The following is a 27742-nucleotide window of genomic DNA, read 5'->3' as shown; positions in this document are numbered from 1 at the left end:
TAAAATTTATAAACGTCAATTTTGTGAATAATAAATATTTTGTAATAATAAATATATGATTTGATTACCTACTTATATTATATTTTAAGTAGGTAGGTGCTACTTAAAAATATATTCAATTATTAAAAATAAAACTTATAGTTAGATGCTAAGTTGTATACAATTGTATTAATTTAATGAATCAAACATTTTCCAAACATAAAAAAAATTACTGCCGGAATATTTATAGGTATCACACTATTTATTCATTAAATATTGAGTGATTGTTTATGTGACCCGGCATTAGAATATTATTATGGTATTATAGGAACTATTAGGCTGTAGTTTTTTTTATCAAAAAGAACATATTTTAAAAAATGATCTATAATTTGTTATCAAAATTCAAAATTGATTTTATTTTATTTTTTTTTGATTTATTTATTTATTTTGCAAACAAACAATTAATAATCTTGAAAATATAATAATTATAATAATAACATTAGTAATAGATAATCGTCTGCTCACCTTCTATAAGCTGTGCTTGTCAAATGATGTTCTAATTAAAAATAATTCTGATTTTAAATATTTGTTTGTTACAAAATTACATTAGTTGATAATATAGGTATAATATGCTGAGAACTGAAACACATCCTACAGAATTACAGTTGATTATTCAAGAAATCGAAAATATTGATAGACATATTGACGATGCTCAAAAGTATGTTACGTGGAATTCGAAAGGTAAAAAAATAATGTTTTATTAATTATTATCTCTATATAATTAGTACGCGTCATATTAAATAACTAAATAAAATATATAATATTATAATCTTATAAATAGATATTGCTTATTTAAGTGAAAAAGATTTGAACGAAGAAACAGAAAATGATGAGTCTATGTCACCAATTTCGTTACAAAGTACAATTAGCACTATACACAGATTAACTAAAAACGTTTACGAGCGTGTAATGCAAACCCACGACAATTTTCAAAAAATAATTACTCTAAGTAGTCAATGGATTAATAAGCCAATGTATGTGCGTGATAAGAATACGAAACGTATAACATTTGGCAATAAGTTGACGGAAAAGAAAATCGCTAGGTACGCCGAAGTGCGAGACGCTAGTATTAAGATACAACAATTGCTCATCGAAGATCTTTTATTATTTCACAACGTACCATTATTGGATCCAAATTTTAGTAAGTTAACTTCAACACATTTATCTTTAAAATGTCTGCAATGACGTCAACATGGTCTGTATTATGTTACGGTAAATTACCTTAAACGGAAATCAACGTCCAGTTATTAACGTTATTGACCAAATTCATAGGTAATATTATTAGGGCAGAGAAGTTATAGGAGGTAAAATTGGAAAAATATGCATGCAAATATACACATAAGAAATTGAAGATATGCATTAAAATCCATTAAATATGCAAAATAATATGCACAAAAAATTATATTTTAGTGAAATAAAAAAATAAAGTTAAAAATAAAAATAAAATCATTGCATTCAAATCTTTTAAATATTCAAAATAATATGCACAAAAAATTATATATTAGTAAAATAAAAAATAAAATCATCGCATTGTACAATTCATGTTTTTTTTAGTAGTATGGTTTTCTTCAATCTTGAATCTTAGATTTATCCTTAAAATAAACATTAAATATTATATTAATATAAATATAGTTTTAAAATAACTATTTTCACACCTGATAATTTTTTGCATTGTATAACTAATGTTTTTTTAATATTTTCTACGTCAAATGATTGCCAATTTTTAGTCAGTATGGTTTCGTACCGAGAAAAACACCTTTCAATGTTTGTATATGTTATTGGTGCATAATTATAAAATGTTAAATTATTTCCCGTTAGGTCTTCTGGTAACCCATCCATCGATGAACTTTCTCCATTCAAAATTTTTAAAATTTTTAATATTACGCAAATTCATAATTTTTTTCCAAAACTTGGTTAAATTTGGTATTATTTTTTTATTTTTAATTAGTATTTTCTATCCGAATTCCCCTATTGTGAGTACCTACGATAATACATAGACACAACGTGTACACGGGCATCGGGCGGTGTACGCTGTACAATTTACTTATTATAGAAGGTATATAATAATACCATACAGTTTTTAATTAAATAAAAATTGGGCAGTTTTTCCCTCAAAAATATGTGAATACGTAGAATATACATGAAATATGCACAAAATAACGAAATATGCATTTTTTTTTTAAAAATCTTAAACATTATTTTTTAATATTTCAACTATGGGCTAATGACTTATATTTGTATATTGGTTTGCTATAAAATAGAGGCTCAGAATAAAACATGCAAATCCTATAACTTCTCTGCCCTAGCAATTATCGTTATAAGCCAGATAGACACATTAATGGTCAAATACACGGGTAATTATTGTTTTATAGACTAGATAAGCACGAATCTCAAATTCTGTACATTTCAAAAATGATGTAGGTATTTTTAGGAATAGAAACAACTCAGAAAGAATTAGTATTATCATTATTTATTTATTTTTCTCAACTTGTGCCCATAAATTGAAAGTTCACTATAAAATTGGTTTGGATACTATAATCCTTTTCTTGGGTGCACTACTTTTTCTGGCATAAAACACATAATTTGAAATAAACTATAACTGTTTAATTTTTTATATTGCAATGTTAATTTTTCAGTTCAGTAACTATACGATTTCGTCCTCCATGGCCTATGACAGAATGTATTTCGTGAAGAATATCAAACAATTCGTCAATTTTTTCGAAATACAATAAGACATTTTTTTCGTCAGCTGGTCTAATATGGCATTCTTTTCCATTTATTATTAAAATGTCGTACTTACGAAGGTACTTCACGATAGTCCTTCATTATTTTCATTTCACCAACAGTTTTTAAACAATTTTTTGATTTTCTACCTAGTTCAATAATATAAGATCACTATAATCCTTAGTAGACAAAAAAGAGTTATAACTGTCTTATTATCATTCCGTTTGTTCATAAGAATATTTTTAATTGTTTCTTTAAAAGTTTTACGAACAGTTTGCACGTCAATAGTCATTTAAAATCAGTATATACGACGACAGTTGTACATATACTAAGCAGGGTCTATTCCAGGGAGGCCCTAGAGTCCACGCACCCCCAAGCTGTATTTCTAACAAATTTTATAGTGTTAAAAACAAAATACAAAAAAAATCATCAACATTTTCTTAAAATTATGACTTGGCTCTCTCCTAACCATGTCACTGGAGCCTTTGGATACTATAGGCATAATCAACTATACAATTTTTGTTAGGTAGGATATTTTCAAAGGTAACCAGCCTTCACTAATGTTGGACCTCCATCATATTATAATATGTAGGTACGCCTTACGGTGCCCAGTTAGCACCGCAATTAGTTTAGCTTTTAGCGGTCACCTTATCATTGCTCGTTAGAAATCTATTTTTTAATCAACAGTTCCCATTTCATATGGTTATTATGAATATAGTAACGTTGTTCACTAAGAATTAACAATAATTCTCATATTTGTAGGTAAATAACGTTAATAACCGGCGGAAAACGTCATTTTCCGATTTAACATAATTTGCCATAACATATTTTATATACTTATATTAAACTCAGTTTAATAAATAATGTTTCATTGAAAGATGCTCCCATATAGATAATATGAAGTTTAGATAGCAAACTTTCATGAGATATAAATATATACATAATCGTATACCTATATACATTTATAAAATAATTTGATGTCCGAGAATAAAATAAGAAGAATAACAACATCTTCATCAAGAAGAAATTATTTATGAAACAGATTTTAATATAAATCTTTAAAAATAGGTTATGTTAATGTCGTTAACATTTTAACGATAAATGTGATAAATTATTTTAGGAAAAATATTAGCGGAAGAAAAACATGAAGAAGAAATAATAGACAACATAGAAATTCAGACAGAGACTGTCTTAGAAGAAATGTTAGATGAAGACAACAGTTATGGAGAAGAAATAATTGATGACGTAGAAAATCACTCGGATACTATTTTAGAAGAATTTATTGAAGGAGAAGCAGAAGGGGAATATTACGGAGAACAAAAATTAGATTACATATATATTCAGGCAGAAATTATTTTATCGAACATCGACAGAAAGTTAATGTGGGATAAATATAAATACTTTGTTGATGAAATAGTATTTACTGGGTTACAAGATGCGACTCTTTGCAGGTATGAAATACATAATATAATAAAATGATAAAATATTACGATTTCAAAAGTTTTTAAGTGTGTGAAATAAATACATTATAAAATAGTCAGTAGGTATATCTTATTTTCAAGGTATAATTAAGTACCTAGGTATTTATGGATATCTGAAAAATCATTCAAATAATAAGTTCTCTTAATTTTCAATCTAGTGAATCCTAATACTTAAATCATTACAAAGTATTAATAGGTATGTTTAAAGTTATTGCATTTTTCCTATTATATAATATTTCGGTATTTTACCATTACTAAAATCATATTTTATCTTGAGATATAAAATTTTAAATAATTAATGTATCCATAGCTAAAGTATTCGCTAGTTTTTAATTTTTCAATTATTTCCGGTAATCTGCAGTAATGTCTTCTTTGTGTATACAACTACCTATTTACAATAATATAAAATAATGATTTTAATCAATTACAGGCAGTACCTATATTTTTGTATAAATTTAATAGACTAATTTTATTTAAAAAATTCTTACAGTCTAAAATATATCAACGATGAAATTACAATTCCAAATGGAACTTTAGCAATATTTATTGTCGTGTATCTTCTCGATAACGATAATTTTCCCCGTTTTTCACCTAATCTGGAAATCGATGATGAACCAAATTTCTATGGATTAGTTACTTCTTTACTTGAAGATATGGTTGAAATGGGATCGTACATGGAAAGAATTGCTGATAACTATTCACCATATAATGTAAAAATGATGATATGACGTATGCATTTATTTAAATATAATATTAAATATCAAATTGCAGGTAGATATTAGGAATGTTCAAAAAGTGGTAGAATATATAGATAACATTCTTGATCAAGTAAAAATTACAACCAATAAAGTAAGAGTAAATCTTAGCTTATTGTACTCATCACCTGTATATTATTTATTAGATTAATTCCTGTTTCGGTTTTCTTATTTCAGGCTCTTGAATATATTGTGCAGTACCAAGACTATTCTATGGTATGGCTAACCAATCAAAATGATGCATTGTCAGCTTTTCTATTATATGGCAGAGATCTATCAATGGAAGAACTAGAAATCCAATATGACGTTGACGAAGATGGAAATCCGTTAGTACTGCATTCTTCTCCAAAACTGATTGATTTTCAAAACAAAGTATATAAAACAAGAATAAATACATTTAATTATTTATATATAATATATTTGAGGCTGAATATTATATTTTATATAGATTAACTCGTTTGATAATATTTATCGAGTAGTTGATAAAATAGATGAAACCATGACATTTGATTTTTGGTTAACTATAGACATTAAACCGTTTAAAAGGGATCTTTTAAAACTAATTACGAGTTGGTCAGATTTATTTAAAACCTATTTGGTCAACAAAGTGGTGAACAGGTATAGTAAAATAAACCTGATTAAAATAATATTTTTCTATCTATAGTTTTTAAATTATCTAGTTTGCGTTCATTACGAGATTTCACAGTAGAAACCGATATCGGTCTTTTAAAACCATTAGAAGAAGGGGACTATGAAGGTCTAGTTAAAATCATGGGACATTTATTTAATGTTCGAGAGAGGCAAGACGAATATGATTCAATGTTTGAGCCTATAGGAGAAATATTACATCTACTGAAGGCGTATGACGTAGAAATGCCGGAAGATGTGTACATTTTGAAGCAGGTATGGTCATTATTGTTTAATATAATAAAGGAATTAAATTCAATACATTTACTATATTTATCTTACAACTTAGCACATCTAATTCATTTACATTTTAACTAATTAATTTCACAATGTCTACAATAAGAAAAGATACAATTCTGTTTTTCATTTAAAATTCTGAGCTAACCGAGAAATTTATTTATTTTTTACCATGAATTGTTTTGTATGCAATTGTTGAGCACAACAATAATTGTTACATTTGGGGAAGGTTTTTGTATCAAATTTGATATAATATTAAAACTTGGGAGGAGAGTATAAAAAGTTGGAAATAAATAGACTTTTCTTGATAGTTGGTAGAATCTATCAAAATTGGATATTTAATCGATATATGACAGTTTTTCCTTAAACAGTTTTAGTTGTTTTGATGCAATACAAAAATATTAATTGTACATACCTACTTTAAACTTCGCAGCTTTACTTACAAAAAATTATGATAGTACCACATATAATTTTTAAAGAAAAAAACGGGACTATTAGTTATTAATTATTATTAATTAATATTACAGTTAATTTTAAAATGTTTATAGAGGTTTCGTTAATGTCTGTTCTCTAATTATGATTATATACTTTATTATTGTAATTATAATATGGCATTATGATGCGTTTTTTAGAAAAACATACGTTTATGTTAAATTTTTGTTAAGGAATTACCGGAAAAATGGAGTACAACTAAGAAAAATGCTTTGAACGTCAAATCTCAAGTAATTCCTTTAATTCAAATAGAAGGATCAATTATAATAGGGAGAATAATTTTGTTAAATGTGCGTGAAACGTTTTACAAAATGAACTTTCTAAAACAGCCTCAATTTAAGTAAGCATCAAGTTTCTATTTGTAATTTATAGTTTTATTTTAATATACTACAACTCATGGTTCATTTTATTTAGTGCAAATTGTGAAAATCCTTACATAGAGATTGATAATGCAAATCATTCTTTAATGGAATTAGAAGACTTGCACGATAAATTACTCTCTCAAGCTGTATTATTCGAAATACCACAACCAGAACCAAATATTTTATTAACAACTAAAAAAACGTTACGTCTCAATAAACAGCTGTGGGATTTTGTGAACCTAGTCAGAGGTTGGATAGATGTGTGGAAATCTACATTGTGGAATAATGTAGACACCGAGTACATGGACATGGAACTTAAACGGTTTGCAAAAGAATTAAAAGGTACCCATTACATTTTTACATTTAAGAATGTTTTAATATATATTTTCAAAAAATATACTACTTTATTTATATTCATTTTATTTTAAGTAATGGATAAAATTATTCGCGATTGGTCAGTATATGTATACATCGAAGACTTGATAAAAACCATGATGACGTCTTTGAGAGCATTAAGTGAATTACAAAACCCAGCAATGAAAGAACGCCATTGGGCAGAACTTATGAATGTTACAAATGTAACAATATTATTCAAGTTCTATAATATTTATATCATATACATTATTTGATTTATTTATATTTATATAATGTATTTTACCATTCAATTATTCCAGGTTATTTTTTCTATTGAGAAATCAACAACACTAAATGATTTATTATCACTTAATTTGCATGTGTATGAAGATGATATAAAAAATATTGTCGATAAGTCTGTAAAAGAAATGAGTATGGAGAAGTCCTTGAAAGAATTTACTGAAACTTGGAATACAATGGAATTTGAGTATCAGCCACATCCTAGGACAAAAGTTAATTTGCTTAAAGTCAGGGAAGAAATAATAGAAGTCTTAGAAGACAATCAAGTCCAATTACAAAATATGCTAAGCTCTAAGTTTGTTGGATATTTTTATAATGAAGTGTCCAGTTGGCAAACAAAGTTAAACACAGCTGATCGAGTAATAAATTTATGGTTGGAAGTACAAAGAATATGGGCTTATCTGGAAGCAATATTTATTGGTTCTGGTGACATACGGGTACAATTACCAGAGGATACGAGGCGATTTGAATTACTCGACAAAGAATTTAAGGTGAATGAAGAAAATAAAAATAAAATATAACCATCAAAAATAATGAAAATTGTTTGAATGATATTGTATGAATAGGCACTACTAGTGGATATTAGAGAAAATCCAAACGTTATAAAAGGTACTAGTAAACCTGGATTGTACAATAATCTTGTTAATATTCAAAATGAGCTGTTTAAATGTGAAAAAGTGTTGGCACAATACTTGGAAACAAAACGTTTAACTTATCCAAGGTTTTATTTTATATCATCGGCCGATTTATTAGATATACTATCAAATGGAAATAATCCGGAGTCTGTTTGCAAGTAAATTGAATTAGTGTATATTAATTAGTTATTTTCTGTAACTTAATTTAACTGCACGTTTTATTATAAAATAAATAAATAATTAATTTAAATAATATAATCGCAGACATTTGATGAAGCTATATGACTCGATGGCAAAAATAAAGTTTATTAAAGATAAATTAGGGGTTGGCATGTATGCCAAGGATGGTGAATACGTCGAGTTTGACGGAAATTGTGAATGTTCCGGACAAGTAAAAAATTACAATAAATCTCAGTTTTATATTTTTAATCAATCAAAAATTATTTACAATTATTTAGGTCGAAAAATGGCTAAACAAATTGACGGATATAATGCGTTCATCAGGTCGTCAGTACTTTAGCAAAGCAGTAAAATCCTATGACGAGAAACCAAGAAGGTTATGGATATTTGATTACCCGGCTCAGGCAGCTCTATGTGGAGTTCAAATATGGTGGACTGCTGAAACCAACGATGCCTTCGCTCAGCTGGAAATAGGTCATGAAAACGCGCTAAAAGAATATAACAAAAAACAAGTAATGTTAACTTCCTCTCATAAATACTAATAAATTTGTTCGAGCCAAGTTCAAGAATGTTCAATGCTCATATTCATAGATATCATTATATTTTAATTGGCGTGCATGTGTGCACCATCGCTGATATGGAACACTCTCACAAATATGCACAATGTATTTACTATATAACTTATGTATATTAATATTGTTCCGTTCTTCAAATAGTGTGAACTGCATTGTTTGTCATTATTGCTATTGCGAGGACACGAAGCACTTTTTATTATATTATTATTGTTTGAGTGCGAATCTTCTTTTATTGTTATTATTATCTTAAGTGTATTCACTTTTAGGATAAGGACCAGCTACCAAGTCTGCACTATCATTGTTGTGAATCATTATGAGTACATTTTTTATTATATAATTTGTTCATTTCATTACGGAACTATACAACTTAGAAATAGCTGTGTTAAAGTATTTTCATCTATTGGGCCAGAATGGTTGTATATTTTTTTATTCTCCTTGTAGAAATAAAGGAGTTAAAATCATTAGATTATGTATATTTATATTCAATCATAATCTATTATATAGGTAACTAGGAAAGCATATTATTATTATATACACCGAGCCAAACATATTATTGGGTTTTCAGATAATGCAGTTGAACGAACTTATCGATTTACTATTGGAAGACTTGACCAAAGGAGACCGACAAAAAGTGAACACAATTTGTACTATTGACGTGCATTGCCGGGACGTAGTGGCAAAAATGATTCAACAGAAAATTGAAACTGGTTCTGCTTTTCAGTGGCAGTGTCAACTGAGACACAGGTAACATAGTATTATATACTAAATTTTGGAATCTAAAAATAATTGCGTTTTATAAAAGGTGGGATTTAAAAGACTCAGATTGTTTTGCCAACATTTGTGATGCTCAATTTCGGTATTGGTACGAATACTTGGGAAATACTCCTAGATTGGTCGTGACCCCCTTGACAGATAGATGTTATATAACATTAACACAGGTAATTTCTGCTACATCTCAATTGGGTCACATTGGAAATTTAAGTGTATTTTTTTTAATAATATAATGAAATACAATTTGATCAAGTCATATTATATTGAATAATTACATTTAATTTTCTTGTTTTTGCTTTAAAATAGTCGTTACATTTAATAATGGGTGGCGCTCCTGCTGGACCAGCCGGTACCGGAAAAACTGAGACAACCAAAGACTTAGGAAAAGCTATAGGAATGATGGTCTACGTTTTCAATTGCTCCGAACAAATGGATTTTAGAGTGAATTAATAATATTATTAATTTCTAAATAAAATAATTTTCTTCCTACTTACATACATATTATACCATGTTTATATTTTTAAAACAAATCTCTATTCTAGTCATGTGGTAATATATATAAAGGACTTGCTCAAACTGGTGCTTGGGGATGTTTTGATGAATTCAATAGAATATCCGTAGAAGTATTGTCCGTGGTGGCAACTCAAGTTAAATCTGTATTAGACTCCATTAAAGCGAAAAAGAACACATGTTTTCTGTTGGGTGATAATGTTAATCTAATTCCAACCATTGGCATGTTTATTACGATGAACCCCGGATACGCGGGAAGAGCAGAACTTCCTGAAAATCTTAAGGCGTTGTTCAGGTAAGTTGACAAACATTTTTTAAAATTGTCATCATGCTTGTTAATTTAAAATGTATTCATACAGGCCTTGTGCTATGGTGGTACCAGATTTTGAACTTATCTGTGAGATAAATTTGATTGCGGAAGGATTCCAAAATGCAAGGTTACTTGCTAGAAAATTCTTGACGCTATATTCACTTTGCAAAGAACTCCTATCTAAACAAGATCATTACGATTGGGGTCTAAGAGCTATTAAATCGTTATTAGTTGTAGCCGGATCGTTGAAGGTGACAATTTAATTATGATATTATAGTTCTTAACCTATATGTTAAATTAAAATAATCGCTTGGACATTTGTATAAGTTATATTTTTTATTGAATCTCTTATAACACAATTATGTGTCTTAAGCGGCCCATACACAATTGATTTTATTGATATTAACATATGGGGCATGGGCTACGGAGGTGTGCCACTTAAATTAAATAATAGTCATCTATTTGCTACTCGTGACATGAAAAATGGACGGTAATCGTCATAAACGTAGTGGCCATTTCGTCTCAATGGTTATCATAAATTTTGGGGACTGGGAAGTAGTTATAATATGTGACGTGTGGTTACGGTATATGGTTTAGTTTGAAATCCTATAGTTAACGGCTGGTATATGGGGAACGGGTGAAGGGAATCACCGAATAGTTTTCTTATTGTTTACTAAAATGAAATTGTATTAAACATTTTTTTTTTTTATTAGACAAAACTATCCGCGGCATCGGAGGCCATTGGGCGCATTAGATACATTTAAAAAAGGAAAAAAAATATAGTTTACAATTACGTTTGTGCATTGGATATAAATATATACATAGAAAAAGAGATAAGAAGATATATATAATGACATATTGTATATTTTAAATTTTCTTAAGTAGTTGGGTTTCTGCCAGGAACTGAGTGACTTTGAGGATGTTGGTGGGTTCTGGGTTAAGTATTTCTGCTAGATGGTCTGACATTTGGTACTTTTCTCTTTCCGTTTTGTAAATTCTGCACTCGGTTAAAATATGTTTGACAGTGAAGGGGACCCCGCAGCATGTACAGATAGTAGGATCTTCTTTATTCATTAAGTGGGAGTGGGTGAAGAAAGTGTGGCCTATTCTGAGACGAGTGATGGCGGTCTCGTGTTTTCTTGAAGTGTTGGGGGGGGGGGGGAGTTCTTACAAACAGAGTTCTTAACCTCATTTAGTTTGGTGAACATTTTGTTCCATTCGCTTTGACACAAGCGTAATGCATCGTATTGGATGATTCTCTTTATGTCATTGTATGAGAAAAGAGGTAATGTGATAGCATCGGGTGACGGGTGGGCGAGTTTGGAGGCCTTATCCGCTTGTTCGTTTCCAAGTATGTTGCAATGGCCAGGGATCCAAGTGTAGGTAATGTTTTTGCCTGATTTTTGTGTTACGAAGTGGGTATTCTGAATTTTTCTCGCAATGTCGGACGGTGTGCAATAATTTTGAATACTGGTAAGGGTAGAAAGGGAGTCGCTGAAAATTGTGATATAGCTGTAGTCGATGTTGTTTATGGTGTGCTCAATAGCTTTGAGGATTGCTAAAGCTTCGGCAGTATATATTGAACAGTAGTTAGATAGTTTCCATTGGAATGTGGTTCCCTCACATATAATAGCCATGCCGACTTGCCCATCTTTGCTGGAGGCATCGGTATATATGTAGGTTTGACGGTGTGCTTGAGAACAGATTTCTTTGAAAAGATTTCTGTAAATGTTGGGGCAAGTTGAATTCTTAGGGAATCTGTGAAGGTCGAGGTTAATATCCATACTGAGATGCCATGGAGGATAAAGAGGGTCATCGAGGTGTATTAGATTTTCGACATCATATTTTACGTAATAGTTGTTGAAGAAGTGTTTTGGATGGTGTGTAAGAGCTTGGGGTGATCTAGATATTCTTGCTGCTAATTTAGAAGTTTGTCCTTTCCATCGTACAGCCAGGGACGGGATTCCTGCAATGTTCAGAATGCTTTTAATGGGGTTCGAGCGGAAGGCGCCAATGGAAAAGTGGATGCCGGCATTGTGAATTGGCTCTAATTTTTTTAAGTTTGTAGGTTTGGCTGTTGAGGAAATCGGGGCACCATAATCGAGTTTTGAGAGAATAAGGGCCTTGTGTATTTTAAGCAGTGTTTGAGACTGGGCTCCCCATGAGGGGTGGGCAAGAGTTTTAATAATGTTGAGTCTGGGTGTTGTGGCGTTTTTAAGATTTAGGGTGTGTGGAATCCATGTGGCTTAGTGGTAAAAATTGACGCCTAGGGTTTTGACTTTTGTTTGGTTTTCATTGATGTGGTTTCCCAAGTTGATTTGGACCTTATTTCTTGTACTCTTTTGGTTGAATACTATTAAATTGGTTTTTTCATGAGAGAAACGAAAGCCAGATGTTTTAGACCAAGATAAGAGTTTGTTAGTGGAATCTTGTAGTATGTGTTGAATCGACGTGATATTAGAGCTGCGACATAGGATGGTAAAATCGTCGGCGTAAAGTAGAGGTATATTAGGGCGTTTTATTTCTTCAGAAATATCGTTGATAGAAATTAGAAACAGAGTTACAGAAATGGAGGACCCTTGAACAACTCCATTGTCCTGGGAGAATGTGTCTGAGAGGGTGTTGGGGATTTTTACTTGAAAGGTGCGGTTCTCGAGGAGGTTAGAGATAAAGTCGATCATGTTGCCTTCAGAGATTATTTTGTTGAGTTTATCTAATATTCTGGGTCTCCATGCTGTGTCGTAAGCTTTAGCCATGTCGAAGCTGATCATGCCCATTTTTTGTTTATTAAGTAAAGATGTGCTCATTTAATTTTTATCGTGATAAGGTTAATTAATGTACTTCTGTTGCGTCTGAATCCGTCTTGAATGGGGGTGAGATGGTCGAATTTTTCGAGGAACCAAATTAGCCGGCGGTTTATTATTTTTTCAAGAACCTTACATGATGTATTGAGGAGACAGATAGGTCGGTAATTTTCAGCTTGAAATTTATTTTTATTGGGCTTAAGGATGGGGATAATATGCCCGTGTCTCCACGAATTGGGGAAGATGTTGTTAATCCATATTGCGTTGTATATCGATAACAAGTGGTTTTTACTGATTTTTGGCAAGTTTTTGATGAACGAATAAGGTATTCCGTCAGGTCCGGGTGCTTTGCTATTACAATTGGTAAGAGCGAAATCGAGTTCCTCGGACGTCAGTGGTGAATTGAGTGCGGTCTGATGGTGATCCTGTGGGTCGACTGTGTTGACAGGGTTGGTGTAACGGTGAGAGTAGGCTAAGAAATCGGGGCCATAATTAAAGATGCTAGAGTTGTTGTGGAAAATGAGTCCGAGGGAGTTGGCGATGTCTTTGGGGGCTGATGAGAGTTTAGAGTCGATAACTAGATTAATGTTGTTATGTCTGTTGGTACATTTTAAAGATTTTATTTTATTCCATACGGCGGAGGGGTCGGTGTGATTGTGGATGTTGGAGACAAAACTTTTCCAGCTTGAGGCTTTGCTACTTTTAACCAGGAGTCTTGTGCGTGCTTTGTATTTCTTTAAAGTAATGAAATCTTCTTGTGATTTAGTGGATTGAAATGCTTTGAGTGCTCTGTTTTTATCTTGGATTGATTTTTTTATTTCCACGTTCCACCATGGGACTCTGGGTCGGTATGCCTTGCAAGGTGCCATTCCAATGGAAATTTTAGTGGTGTCCAGGATAAGGGCGGTAAATTTCTCTACGTCGATGTTTATGCTTGTGCTAGTGAGAGTGGGCAAGGTGTGAGTGTGCTCATCCATTAACGACGAGATAAGGTCCCAATTAGCATTTTTGATTTTTCACCTGGGGAGATAATCTAAGTTTGATATGTCAAGAGGAAGGGTGATTGCAATTTTTATCGGGATATGGTCGCTACTGTATATATCAGGCAGAGTGTTTCAATCCAGTTTATGGAAGAGGGAAGAATTGGCGATGGAAAGATTTATTGCCAACCATTTGAGGGGTTTGTTAGGGTGGGTTGACCATTGTTTAATAATGTAAGATTATCGTTTGAGAGCAGCTCTTTGATAGCTGTGACTCTGGGATCAGTTTTGTACGAACCCCATGTTTTGCTGTGACTATTTAAGTCCCCGACAATTAGGAAGGTGTTGGAGAGTTGCTGGATGATATGCTCTATATCATTGCGTGTGAATTAATTTTGGTTAGGTATGTATATGTTGCATATTGTAAGTGTTACGTGAGGGAGCGTGATTGATACGCAATGGCTTCAAGGTCTGTGTAGAGAGGGATTTTCTTTGTGGGGAAATTTTTATTGACCAGGGTTGCTACCTCTCCACTGGTTCTGGTACAGAAATTTCTGTTTTTTTTTAACACATTGAAGCGGGATAGAACAGGGTTGCTTTTATTGTTGAAATTGGTTTCTTGTAGGCATATGACTATAGGGTTGTGGTCCTTTATTAAGAGTTGGAGTTCTTCGTATTTGCTAAAGAAACCGTTGATGTTCCATTGAATGATGTTGCAATTCATTTAGATTGTGATTATAGATACTAGATGGGGCACCGTGAGCGTTTGGAGTAAAAATATGGGATGAGAATGCTTTCATAGGGTAGGACTTTGTATAAGAGGTTGAGATTGAAAAAGCAAATTTCTAAGCTTCGTTAGACGTGATTTGAGCGGTCTGTCCTTTATTTTAGGGTGAATTTGTTCGATTCTGTCTATTAAGGTCGGGATACTTGTGTTTATACTTTCGACCAGTTCGTGTATATTTATTGGTTTATTGTTAAAGTTGTCCAGGATGTATTTAAATTGGATGTGTGAGATTGGTAAGGACTAGGTGACGTTGAAGTGATCGATGATTGGATTTAGATTTTCGTCTAAACTTGTATCGAAACTGCTGGACGAATTTGAGCGAGATTGTATTTTGGGTTTTTTGATGGTTTTTTCATTTTTTTTTTGGCTGAGGTAGAGGGCAATAAGACATTAGGGGAGTCCGGAGGTTTAGAGGATGAAGAATCAGACATCAGTCTTTTCTGTGTTTCAATTGGTGCGCGGGGCAGTGCTTCATCAAGATGATTTTGAGTTAAAGCGGAAAATTTGATTTCTTCGAGATCTTCGATCAAATCCGATTTGGTTTGATCGAGTATATCTAGCGTTGGATTAATTGGGGAACGGATATTTTCAATTAATTCGGTGTGATCTATAGTAGTGTCGTCGGGTGTGTTTGGTTCGTTTGGGCTGGATGGTGTATTTTTTTTTGTGTATCATCTATATTTTTACAATTATTTGAGGTGTGTCCGCTGGCTTTGTTATCGCTGGACGGTGTTGTTTAGTGATGGGCACAACCGAGTGAAAACTATTGAAGTACTCGATAGTTTAAACTATCTAATTACTCGGTTGTTTTATAAAACTATCGAACTATCGAAAAACTATCGAACTGTTGAAAACTAATCGAACTATCGAAATTGTTACTTTTTAGGTAAGGTTATGTATTATTTACTATTTAGCCATGATGTTGTCAATGTTGTCATTCGAGATTCGACTATCGAGTATCAAGGCTGGTTATTTCATTTTTTATATTTTTGTCTTTAAAATGTCTATCACAAATTATTATCAAGTAAATTCGGTCGATTATACCGAAAAATCACTCGATTGTTTTTTTTTAACTCGATAGTCAAAACTAGTTGGTACTAGACGTGTATTACTATTTACTACCGAATGAAAACTATCGATAGTCAAAACTAGTCGGTGTAAGACGTATGCAACTACCGAAAGAAAACTATTGAGTGAATTACTCGATAATTTTTAAAAACAATCGATGAATAATAATATCTATTCAATTGAAAAATCACTCGGTAGTTTTTTAAACTATCGATAGACAATCGATAGTTAAAACTAGTCGATTGCGCCCATCACTAGTGTTGTTGTGGCAGAGAGTAGAAGAGGGTTCTTGATTACGACGCGTGAGGTATGATTGCTCGTTGTGGTGGAGGGAACACCGATATGGTCGGTGCTATGCACTACTATGTTTTTGGTTGATTGTTGAATCGACGCGGTTTTGTGTGAAAGTTTATTTATTTTTGTTTTAGGTGTGGAAATGGTTGAATTTGAGATGGATGTGTATGAACGATTGGGTATGGGGGTTTTGGGCATATAGCCTGTAAGATTTTTATTCATTTCGTGAATATAGGTGGTTGGGTGTTATATTTATTAAAACATATTACCTTTCCGAATGTCGACGTGTTTTCTGTGCTATCGAAAAGCTATAAAACGAACGTTGCGATAAGAACATGTGTTGCACGGTCGGCTGTTGAACACGAACATTATATACCTTAAAAGATTTAAAATATGCATATTATTTGTCTTAAAACATAATATTACATTTTTTTTTATTTTAGCGGGCAGATAGAAATCGTCCTGAAGATGAAGTTTTAATGCGAGCTCTTCGAGATTTTAATACTCCAAAAATTGTGACTGAAGATACTACTATATTTATGGGACTTATCGGTGATTTGTTCCCTGCACTAGACGTGCCCCGAAAACGTGATTTAGAATTTGAAAAGCAAGTTCGTTATGCTGCAATTGACTTGAAACTCCAGCCAGAGGATAATTTCATTCTTAAGGTCCTTAAAAAAAATTAATATACGGGATGTTATATTAATGCTATTATGAATTGTCCACGCAGGTAGTGCAACTAGTGGAGTTATTAGAAGTTAGGCATTCAGTTTTCATAATTGGCTTGGCCGGTACGGGCAAGTCGGAGGTGTGGAAAACTTTATATAGAACTTATGCAAACCTGAAATTTAAACCGTATTTCAATGACATTGAACCGAAAGCAGTAACTAATGATGAGTTGTTTGGCGTCATTAGTCCGACTACTAGAGAATGGGTAGATGGTAAATGTTTGTGCATCAGTTTGATTTTTGCGTGAGATTGTAGTAACATTGTATATGCGTATAGGATTATTTTCGTGCTTGATAAGAGATCAATCACAAATGTCTGGTGATGGATCCAAATGGATGGTAATGGACGGTGACATAGATCCTATGTGGATTGAGTCTTTAAACACAGTAATGGATGACAATAAGGTAAGAAATGGTTTCATGATAATTATATAGGTATACTATGAATAATAAATGGGCTCATATTATCACACGTGAACGAACTCTGTTGATATAATGTATACATTGCAGGTGTTGACGTTGGCGAGTAATGAACGAATTGCCTTGACACCGACAATGCGTCTACTGTTCGAGATATCCAATTTGAGGTCAGCCACGCCAGCCACTGTTTCCCGGGCTGGTATACTCTACTTAAACCCTACTGATCTTGGCTGGAATCCGTATGTTGCTAGTTGGATTGACACTAGAGATAATGCAACTGAAAAAGCCGCTCTTCTGGTACTGTTTGAGAAATATGTGCCCATCTGTTTGGAAGCGCTAAAAACAAAATTCAAAATCATAACACCCATACCGGAAATAACGCACATACAAATGTTGTGCACGTTACTCGATTGTCTTCTGACTCCCATAAATTGTCCCCCGGAAACCACTAGGGATGTGTATGAAACGTATTTTGTGTTCACTTGTCTTTGGGCTTTTGGTTCAGCAACATTTCAAGATCAGGTGCCTATAATTAGTACTATTTTTTAATATAGTCAGTGCTTCATAATATACAATTTATAAAATTGTTTTTATATATTATATTATAATGTTTTCCTTACACATTTATAATAATAAGGATGTCAATTATATTTTGTGTCTTTGTGATCATAATGCTAAATTGGTGATTTACATATAGTTGATGGATTGGCGAGTTGAATTTTCAAAATGGTGGTTAACAGAGTTTAAAACGATTAAAATCCCATCATCAGGAAGTGTGTTCAATTATTACATCGACCCTGAATCAAAACAGTTTCTTCCTTGGTCAGATCTTGTATCATCTTTCGAGCTTAATCCAGATATACCTCTACAAGTAATGATTATGTTATTTTATAAAAAAAAAGTTGATAATTATACTATATCATACCAATTGAGAAAAATATGATCACAATAACAATGTTTCTGATCTTTAAACTATTAGATACTATTAAGTATTAGTGTCCACATTTCTCACAAATTATGATATTTTATGTTTCTGGGTCAAACACAATAGAAACATTATTAAATTATAATTATTTATAGCAAACACTCGTAAACACAATAGAAACAACAAGGATAAGATATTTTCTCGACTTATTGGTTGATAAAAAAAAGGCAATCATGTTGGTTGGAGCCGCTGGTACTGGAAAATCGGTCATAATTAATGATAAACTCAAATCACTTTCTAATGATTTCTACGCCGTTGCAAATGTACCGCTTAATTTCTACACTACATCTGGTAAATGAACTAAAAACCTACATTTAAACATTTCTAAACATTTATATAATTATATTTATCATTAAAAGTGTTCACCAGAGTAATTTATTATTTTTAACTTTTATTTTTAAGCACGTGTTTCGTAAATTAAAGTTAGCAATACATAATTAGTAGTAAACTATAAACTGTATGCTGATATTCGTATTCGTATGAGTAATGCCTTTATAGTTTTATACTGCTAATTGTTCTTTATAAATATAATTAATATTTATCATAAAAGTCTTAATATTGTAATTTATCTTTACTAGAAATGTTACAAAAGATTTTGGAAAAACCATTAGAGAAAAAAGCTGGAAGAAACTTTGGCCCACCTGGTGGTAAAACACTTATTTATTTTATTGATGATATAAACATGCCAGAAGTAAGTTAACATTTAATATATAATATTTATTTTAAACTATTATTGTTTGAATATATTGGTATTGTAATAAAGATGAATATTGATTATTACAATGACGAACCATCACTCGTATAATACAAGTTAATAAATAAACGTGAACTTATTTAATGGTCTATCAATCTAACCTACTAATTGTAATTTTTAAAAATAATATGGATAAAAGTAGTTTACTTATTTGATTGAAAAATCTATAAAAACAGTTTATAATAAGCTTTTACTTTTTTTGATGTATATATTTTTAAATGTAATTAAAGGTCGATTCTTATGGAACCGTGCAACCTCATACGCTCATCAGACAATTTATGGATTATAATCATTGGTATGACAGGACGAAGTTATGTCTAAAAGATATTCAAAATGTCATGTTTGTTTCGAGTATGAATCCAACTGCTGGAAGTTTTACTATTGATTCTCGACTGCAGAGACATTTTTATGTATTTGCTTTGGGGTAAGTCTTTAATGCTTAAAATTCTTGATTTATACATGGGTTTTTTTTTCATTTAGTAATGATAATATTATATACTTTAGATTTCCATCGCGTGATGCATTATACACAATTTACTCTTCGATTTTGACTCAGCATTTAAAAAACCCAGTAAATAAATTCAACGGTACTGTGTTAAAATTAAGAGATTTAATTGTGCAGTTGGCGATCAATTTTCATGAGAAAATTATTTCAGTATTTCTGCCAACAGCCATTAAGTTTCATTATATATTCAATCTTAGAGACATGAGCAATGTTTTTCAAGTAAAATCGTATTCTGTACCTAGCTAAAAAAAGAAGGAATTTTAAATATTAATACTAATATCATTTTGTTAAAAAGGGAATCATGTTCACCAATGGTGAATGTGTCTCAACAACTAGTTCTTTTATTCGTCTTTGGCTTCACGAGACTAGTCGAATTTATAGCGACAAATTAATCGAAAAAAAAGATCAAGAAACCTTTTCAAAAACAATTACTGAACAAATAAAGAAAACTTTTAGTGTGAGTATTTTATATCATTTATTCGTCTTATATTTCAGTGTTTAATTGTTACATTTCAAAAACATTTTCATGCAGAACTTAGTAATTGAGGTAAGATTATTATATTTTACTCGGTATTTAACCTAAATAGTATTTACTACATTCTATTATTTGGGAAATATATAATAAGTACAGAATTTCTGTATAAAAACCAACCTAGGTATTATTTGCAGACTGATAATTTACTTTTAAGGGCTTGAAAAATAATAAAGAACAATACATTTTATATAATATTCATGATTAGAGAAGTATTCTGGGATTCATTGTAGTTTTAATTTTTGATTCAAGAAGACCAGCGGTTTTTTCCTTAAATCATGCATGCATACGTTGACATTAACATCCATACACATTTTAAATTAAATTATTTTATTTATATAATAAAATTATATTATAATATTATAGCAAATATTTAAAAATAATTTAATTTAACATTTAAAAATGTATTTTTTTGTTATTTCATGCAAACTTATATTCTGATTTTTAACATAACTAAATTAATACCATATTAATATAACTTAGAAGAAATTATTGTATTATATTATTATAATTGTTTTTATTCAAAAAGTGCTTATAAATTCTATCCATTACTATTATCTTAAGTTTTAGACTTCTGTATATAGGATATTCCAGAAAATGAATACTTGATAAGCCCATTGATATATTCACATTTCGCGGATGGTATTGGTGATCAAAAGTATATGCCTGTGCGGTCGTGGCCCATACTGCAAAAATTACTAAACGATGCAATGAAGTCGTACAATGAATTTTTGGGGGCTATTAATTTAGTGCTATTCGAAGATGCGATGTCACATGTTTGCCGGATAAATCGTATACTTGAACTTCCCAGAGGCAATGCGTTGCTCGTTGGTGTGGGTGGAAGTGGTAAACAGTCGTTGGCTCGCTTATCAGCGTTTATATCTTCGCTAGAACCGTTTCAAATACAGTTGAGGTCTACATATGGCATTGCCGATTTGAAAGCCGACCTAGCCACCTTATACATAAAAGCTGGATTAAAAAATATTGGCATCATGTTCTTGATGACTGACTCTCAAGTGGCCGATGAGAAGTTCCTTGTGCTCATTAATGACATGCTAGCCAGTGGCGAGATTCCAGAGCTGTTTGCCGATGACGAAGTCGACAATATAATTCAAACCATCGCCCCAGAGGTTTTATAGTAGTTAGATTTGGTTATTAATAATGTTAATTTATAATCTATAATTTTAGGTTAAAGCAAATGGTTTACCCGAAACTAAAGAGAACTGTTGGCATTTTTTCATCAACAAAGTGAGATCATTAATCAAGATTGTCTTGTGCTTTTCACCTGTCGGTAGCACATTAAGAATTCGATCCAGACGATTTCCAGCTCTAGTCACGTGCACTTCTATCAACTGGTTCTATGAATGGCCTAAAGAGGCATTAGAATCCGTGTCGTTTAGGTTTTTAGGCGATTTGATCGAACTTCCAGTCAAACTAAGGAGACCTGTATCCTTGTTTATGTCCCATGTACATAGTTCAGTAAATGATATGTCACTAAGGTATTTAACAAATGATCGTCGTTACAATTATACAACGCCAAAATCATTTTTGGAACAAATTAATCTCTACATGAAACTATTAGTGTCAAAGACCAATGATATTAAGTATGGTATCTACAGATTTCAAAATGGTATAAAACAACTTTTATCATGCGCAGCTCAGGTAAGTAAAAATAAAATAAGTTATTTATAAATATTTAACAATAATGGTCACCGTTAACAGTTTATTCAGTTGAGTTATTTTTTTATAAATATAGGTTGATATTTTAAAAGTTGAATTAGATGTACAAGAGATCGAATTAACCAAGAAAAATACTAAAGCTGAAGAGCTAATCAAAGTGGTCCAAAAAGAAACAGAGAAAGTGAAGTATGAAAAATACAAAGGTATTATTATGTTATTTTAAAATTAAATCACTAGTTTGATATTAACGATTATTTTTTTACAGCTGCTGAAGAAGAAGACAAAGTTAAATTAATTGAAGAAGATGTTGGTTTGAAACAACGATTGTGTGCCGAAGATTTAGAAAAAGCAGAACCAGCGTTGGTAGCAGCACAAAGTGCTCTAGATACATTAAATAAAGTAAATGCACTATGTTGATAACCTTCGAAAATCTAAATGCATTTATAACAGTCAATAAATAAGTTCATATAAAATGTGTACAATTATAAATTATAATAGTTTAAAAGAAGCAAATAATACATAAAAAAAAATGTAAAGAAAGAATAATATTAATATGTGATTTAAAAATATTTTTTTATAATTTTCAATTCTAGTAAATGTTATTTATTTAAATTATATTTACATGTGCATACATATTATGTTGTGTTATTGAATAAAACAATAACAACTGAATGTAAATATTTATAAAATATATAATAAATTATGTTATATTTGTATTATATTATGTGGTAGTTATGTCAAACACTTAAACTTTTTTTTATTCAACGTTTTAGAATAATTTAACAGAACTGAAATCATTTGGATCACCTCCGTTAGCTGTAATAAACGTATTATCGGGAGTTATGGTATTACAAGCTAAAAAAGGGAAAGTTCCGAAGGATAGGAGCTGGAAAGCTTGCAAGGTACATATTAGTTTCTCTTAATTTAATATTATTAAAATTGTATAATTTATATTAATTAAAATTCCAAATTATAATGTATACCTCTAATTTTAATTCATTCAGTTATGTAATAGAAGTATGATTTTTTGAATGAAAATCACGTTTTTATTATTATATGAATATGTAAAATTAAAACAATGCATTTTAAGTTTATAAATTAAAATAAACTATATTTTATACAATAGTTAATTTACTATAAACATCTATAACAATATAGATTATAGATGGTATATCTTTTTACAAATTACCATCTATTTATATTATACATATACAATATACATTATGCTTACTTTAGTTATTAATAGATTATAATATAATATAATATATATTTGGTAACAAACAATATATTTTTTAATAAGGATTATTTTTCTACGTCATAGATAGTAAATGAGCGAATATTGATATTATCTATTTAACATAGAATATAATTTATTTGTGTATTTACCTAGGTAATGATGGCAAAAGTTGATGGATTTTTAGATTCGCTTATAAACTACGATAAAGAACATATACACCCAGATGTAGTTAAAGCAATACAGCCTTATCTAAAAGATCCAGAATTTGATCCAGATCTAATCGCTGCAAAGTCTTCAGCTGCTGCTGGTTGGTAAAAATCAAGTATAATTTATATCAGAAATGTAATATTTTATTTAGGGAAGTAATTTTATTAACATTATTATTGTTATTTATGCAACAATTATATAGATATGTTTATTAATAAATAATAATATATATCTTTAACCTATACCTACAATCTACATGAATATAAACTATTATGTAGGATATACTCAATTTTAAAGTTATTTTTTATATAGATTTTTATTACTAATACATTTAAATTTATTACAATTTGTAACCATGAACTTCCATATTCAAGGTTTATGTAAATGGGTAATAAATATAATGAAGTTTAATGACGTTTGGCAAGTTGTGGAGCCAAAAAGAAAAGCTCGAGATCAAGCAAATGAAGAGCTGAGCGCTGCTAGAAATAAACTTATGGAGCTTAGAAATATGATTATTGTAAAGTTTAATTAAATAATTAATTACGTAATATTTTATATCATCTATAATTTTAGGAATTGGAAAGGAAACAAAAAATTTTAACAGACGAGTTTGATGGCGCCGTAGCTGAAAAAACAAATTGTCAAAATCAAGCGGATGAAACATCTATGAGGATCGATTTGGCAAACCGACTCGTCAATGGTTTAGCATCTGAAAATGTCCGATGGAAAGAAAGTGTTTCAACGTAAATTATTTTAGCATTATATTCATTAGACTGGTAGAACTATACACAGTTTTATTTTATATTTTAGATTGCAAAAAAGTTTGCAAACTTTACCCGGAGATACCCTTATGGTTTCTGCTTTTGTGTCATATGTAGGTTATTTTACAAAAATGTATCGTCAAGAACTAATTCAAAATGCATGGCTACCTTTTTTCAAGGAAGTTAAGGTAAATTCATTATGTGCGTAAAGAAATTAAGTCAAAATCAAAATGTGTATTTTATTTTACTTTGAGCTCTTCGCGTATTCAAATTAAAATAATAATTTTTCAGCCCGAGATACCAATAACAGATAATTTAGATCCACTAGCTTTGCTCACTGATGATGCACAAATTGCAGCTTGGAATAATGAAGGTCTACCAAATGATAGGATGTCATCTGAAAATGCAACAATTTTAACTAATTCTGTTAGATGGCCATTGATGGTTGATCCTCAGGTATGTAACATTTTTATTTTTGAACAATATTTGATAATAAGTATTGCATAATTATGTTTATTTTGATGAATAGCTTCAAGGAATTAAATGGATTAAAACTAAATATGGAAGAAGCTTAAGAATTACTAGATTGAATTATAAAGATTATTTATCAGATATAGAGATTTGTGTAAGAGATGGAAACGTTTTATTGATCGAAAATATAGGTGAAAACATAGACCCTGTTTTGGATAATATTATTGGTCGAAACTTGATAAAAAAAGGAAGGTAAACAATTTTTATCTGTTAAATAATATCTATGTTTAAATTCTATTCATATTCAATTTTAGTGCTGTAAAAATCGGTGAAAAAGAGATTGATTACAATCCGAATTTCCATCTTATATTGCACACAAAATTGTCAAATCCACATTACAAACCGGAAATGCAAGCACAGACAACACTAATCAACTTTACTGTGAACCGTGATCAACTTGAAGATCAATTATTAGCAGAAGTTGTGAAAGTTGAAAGACCTGATTTAGAAAAAATGAGAATTGATCTCACCAAACAACAAAATAGTTTCAAAATAACATTGAAACAACTTGAAGATGATTTATTACAGAGACTGTCTTCAGCTGATGGTGATCAGATACTTGGTGACAAAGAACTCGTTTTGAACCTCGAAAAGTCTAAAAAAACGGCTACGGAAATAGAAGTAAAAGTGGCCGAAGCGAAAATAACATCAAAAGAAATTGACTCTGCCCGTGAAGAATATCGTATTGCTGCAACACGAGCATCAATAGTTTATTTTATAATGAATGATTTGATAAAAATAAATCCAATGTATCAGTTCTCTCTAGAGGTAAACTATTAAATTTAAGACAGGCTAATCATATTTAAAGTTGCTTCGTGCCATTTAAATTGATTAATTTACAGAGAATTTTTATTTTATTTCAATATTGTTTATCAAATTATTTTTAAACTTCAAACATGGACCCACTATAATTTATTGCTTATTATTCTCATTTTTATTTTAAAAGGCTTTCAGTGTTGTCTTTCAACGTGCTATGAGAGATGCAGAAAAAGCAGACACATTAAATAAGCGAATAGTCAATTTGGTGGATAATATAACTTATCAAACATTTATTTATACTAGTAGAGGATTATTTGAAAAGGATAAGTTAATATTCATCTGTCAAGTGACAATTCAGGTACATATATTATGATGAAAAAGTATTTAATTTTTAATAATATTGTTAACACTTATTACATGAATTTTATTTTGAACAATTTTTTTTATGATTATTGACTAATCGTAGGTAATAAAGTTATAATAAAATGTATTATACTGTAGGTACAACTTCAAGCAAATAAAATAAAACCGATAGAGTTAGAATATTTGTTGAGAAGGCCAGCAATTACTGGATTATCTAGTCCATTTGATTTCATTTCATCAAATGTATGGGGAGCTATACGATCACTTGTTTTAGCTGATGATGAATATGCGTAAGAAAAAAATTTGCACTTTTAATAAATAATTAACTTATTTTATGCGAATTTACTATAGTTAAAGACCATTTATTTAAAAAAATATATTTATTATTAAAGAGGTCTAGACAAGGATATTGAAACTTCCGGTAAACGATGGCAGTTATACATTGATGGTGAAGCTCCAGAGAAAGATAAACTGCCACAAGAATGGAAAAACAAAACTCCGTTCCAGAGACTTTGCATAATAAGAGCTTTAAGAACTGATCGAATGACTTATGCTACTAAAGTATACGTCCAAGAAGTTCTTGGTCTAAAATATACCAATTTTAGACCTCCAGAGTTCATTGATTCATTCAAAGAAACTACTTGTAAAACACCTGTCTTTTTTATATTATCAGCAGGAGTTGATCCAACACGTGTAATTATTACATTATCGTCTGTTAATTTGTTAAATATGTTCAATTGGGTAAAACTAAATTCAATTTTTTATGGATATTAATAATATTACACTATGCAATGTTTCAAGCCTTTACACAAGTAAATTGTTTACTACAAGTATATTATGTTATAGGATGTTGAAGCTGTTGGTAAAAAAAAAGGATTTACAATTGAAAAGAAGAACTTCCATAACATATCTTTAGGGCAAGGACAAGAACAAGTGGCAGAAGATGCTATAGAGTTAAGTTCTCGGTTGGGTAATTGGGTTATGTTACAAGTAAATATGAAATTATAGTTAATAATTAACTCACTATAACATGATATCACTATTTATTTTTGAAAGAATGTGCATCTAGTACAAAAATGGCTGCCTTCTTTGGATAAAAAAATGGAAGCATCTTTTGAACATCCACATGTCAATTATAGAATATTCATTAGTGCTGAACCCGCCGCTGACCCACTCTATCATATTATTCCTCAAGTATTTTTACTATAAATTAAATAATATTTATTTTTAAATTTAACAATTTTGTTTGCCTTTTTAGGGTGTTTTAGATTCTTCAATAAAAATTACTAACGAACCACCAACAGGAATGATGGCAAATTTACATAAAGCCTTAGATAATTTCAATCAAGATACACTTGAGATGAGTTCTAAAGAAGCAGAATTCAAAGCGATTCTGTTTAGTTTGTGTTATTTTCATGCATCTATACAGGAAAGATCGAAGTTTGGGGCTCAAGGATGGAATAGATCATATCCATTTAATGTGGGTGATTTAACGATATCGGTGAACGTATTATATAACTACCTGGAAGCTAATAATAAGGTTCCTTGGGAGGACCTTAGATATCTTTTTGGAGAGATCATGTATGGTGGACACATTACCGATGATTGGGATAGAAGGTTATGTCGGACATATCTTGAAGTCTACATGAATCCAGATCTAGTACTACCTATTAAAAATGTTTATATTTATATACATAATACGGTTTAATAAAATGTTGTTACTTTAAATTATAGATGGAAGGAGATCTTTTATTTGCACCGGGTTTTGTGGCACCACCAAATACAGACTATAAGTCATATCATGAATATATAGATGACTTATTGCCATCAGAAAGTCCTATACTGTACGGACTTCACTCAAACGCTGAAATTGGCACACTTACTACAAGGTCTGAAAACTTATTCCAAACTCTGTTGGAAATGCAACCCAGAGAT

The 27742-nt window shown here is 30.7% G+C and overlaps 1 protein-coding gene across 1 annotated transcript in view; it reads left to right on the top strand.

Annotated features, from left to right (window-relative positions):
- The first annotated feature begins 521 nt into the window (after positions 1 to 521).
- Positions 522 to 27742, top strand: part of LOC100164918 (dynein beta chain, ciliary-like) — a 29861-nt gene continuing 2640 nt past the window's right edge. The window contains exons 1-50 of the mRNA XM_029489895.1: positions 522 to 720; positions 821 to 1180; positions 3884 to 4214; positions 4735 to 4954; positions 5016 to 5093; positions 5177 to 5371; positions 5448 to 5617; positions 5680 to 5902; positions 6589 to 6755; positions 6830 to 7119; positions 7207 to 7355; positions 7452 to 7922; positions 7998 to 8224; positions 8331 to 8457; positions 8525 to 8758; positions 9387 to 9565; positions 9624 to 9759; positions 9899 to 10033; positions 10135 to 10397; positions 10462 to 10663; positions 16789 to 17013; positions 17076 to 17286; positions 17351 to 17478; positions 17584 to 18015; positions 18191 to 18364; positions 18574 to 18769; positions 19057 to 19169; positions 19463 to 19656; positions 19737 to 19956; positions 20033 to 20194; positions 20270 to 20284; positions 20854 to 21399; positions 21458 to 21931; positions 22026 to 22152; positions 22215 to 22348; positions 22723 to 22851; positions 23340 to 23493; positions 23768 to 23910; positions 23967 to 24136; positions 24204 to 24342; positions 24446 to 24610; positions 24684 to 24877; positions 24940 to 25453; positions 25632 to 25802; positions 25946 to 26097; positions 26200 to 26500; positions 26654 to 26797; positions 26864 to 27001; positions 27066 to 27467; positions 27542 to 27742. Of these exons, the coding sequence (XP_029345755.1) occupies positions 609 to 720; positions 821 to 1180; positions 3884 to 4214; positions 4735 to 4954; positions 5016 to 5093; positions 5177 to 5371; positions 5448 to 5617; positions 5680 to 5902; positions 6589 to 6755; positions 6830 to 7119; positions 7207 to 7355; positions 7452 to 7922; positions 7998 to 8224; positions 8331 to 8457; positions 8525 to 8758; positions 9387 to 9565; positions 9624 to 9759; positions 9899 to 10033; positions 10135 to 10397; positions 10462 to 10663; positions 16789 to 17013; positions 17076 to 17286; positions 17351 to 17478; positions 17584 to 18015; positions 18191 to 18364; positions 18574 to 18769; positions 19057 to 19169; positions 19463 to 19656; positions 19737 to 19956; positions 20033 to 20194; positions 20270 to 20284; positions 20854 to 21399; positions 21458 to 21931; positions 22026 to 22152; positions 22215 to 22348; positions 22723 to 22851; positions 23340 to 23493; positions 23768 to 23910; positions 23967 to 24136; positions 24204 to 24342; positions 24446 to 24610; positions 24684 to 24877; positions 24940 to 25453; positions 25632 to 25802; positions 25946 to 26097; positions 26200 to 26500; positions 26654 to 26797; positions 26864 to 27001; positions 27066 to 27467; positions 27542 to 27742 (10737 nt within the window). The 5' untranslated portion in view covers positions 522 to 608. The remainder of the gene's footprint in view (positions 721 to 820; positions 1181 to 3883; positions 4215 to 4734; positions 4955 to 5015; positions 5094 to 5176; positions 5372 to 5447; positions 5618 to 5679; positions 5903 to 6588; positions 6756 to 6829; positions 7120 to 7206; positions 7356 to 7451; positions 7923 to 7997; positions 8225 to 8330; positions 8458 to 8524; positions 8759 to 9386; positions 9566 to 9623; positions 9760 to 9898; positions 10034 to 10134; positions 10398 to 10461; positions 10664 to 16788; positions 17014 to 17075; positions 17287 to 17350; positions 17479 to 17583; positions 18016 to 18190; positions 18365 to 18573; positions 18770 to 19056; positions 19170 to 19462; positions 19657 to 19736; positions 19957 to 20032; positions 20195 to 20269; positions 20285 to 20853; positions 21400 to 21457; positions 21932 to 22025; positions 22153 to 22214; positions 22349 to 22722; positions 22852 to 23339; positions 23494 to 23767; positions 23911 to 23966; positions 24137 to 24203; positions 24343 to 24445; positions 24611 to 24683; positions 24878 to 24939; positions 25454 to 25631; positions 25803 to 25945; positions 26098 to 26199; positions 26501 to 26653; positions 26798 to 26863; positions 27002 to 27065; positions 27468 to 27541) is intronic.

Source organism: Acyrthosiphon pisum, chromosome A2 (assembly GCF_005508785.2).
Source record: "Acyrthosiphon pisum isolate AL4f chromosome A2, pea_aphid_22Mar2018_4r6ur, whole genome shotgun sequence".
NCBI classification, from domain to species: domain Eukaryota; kingdom Metazoa; phylum Arthropoda; class Insecta; order Hemiptera; family Aphididae; genus Acyrthosiphon; species Acyrthosiphon pisum.
This window is presented reverse-complemented; position numbering and strand designations above follow the sequence as displayed.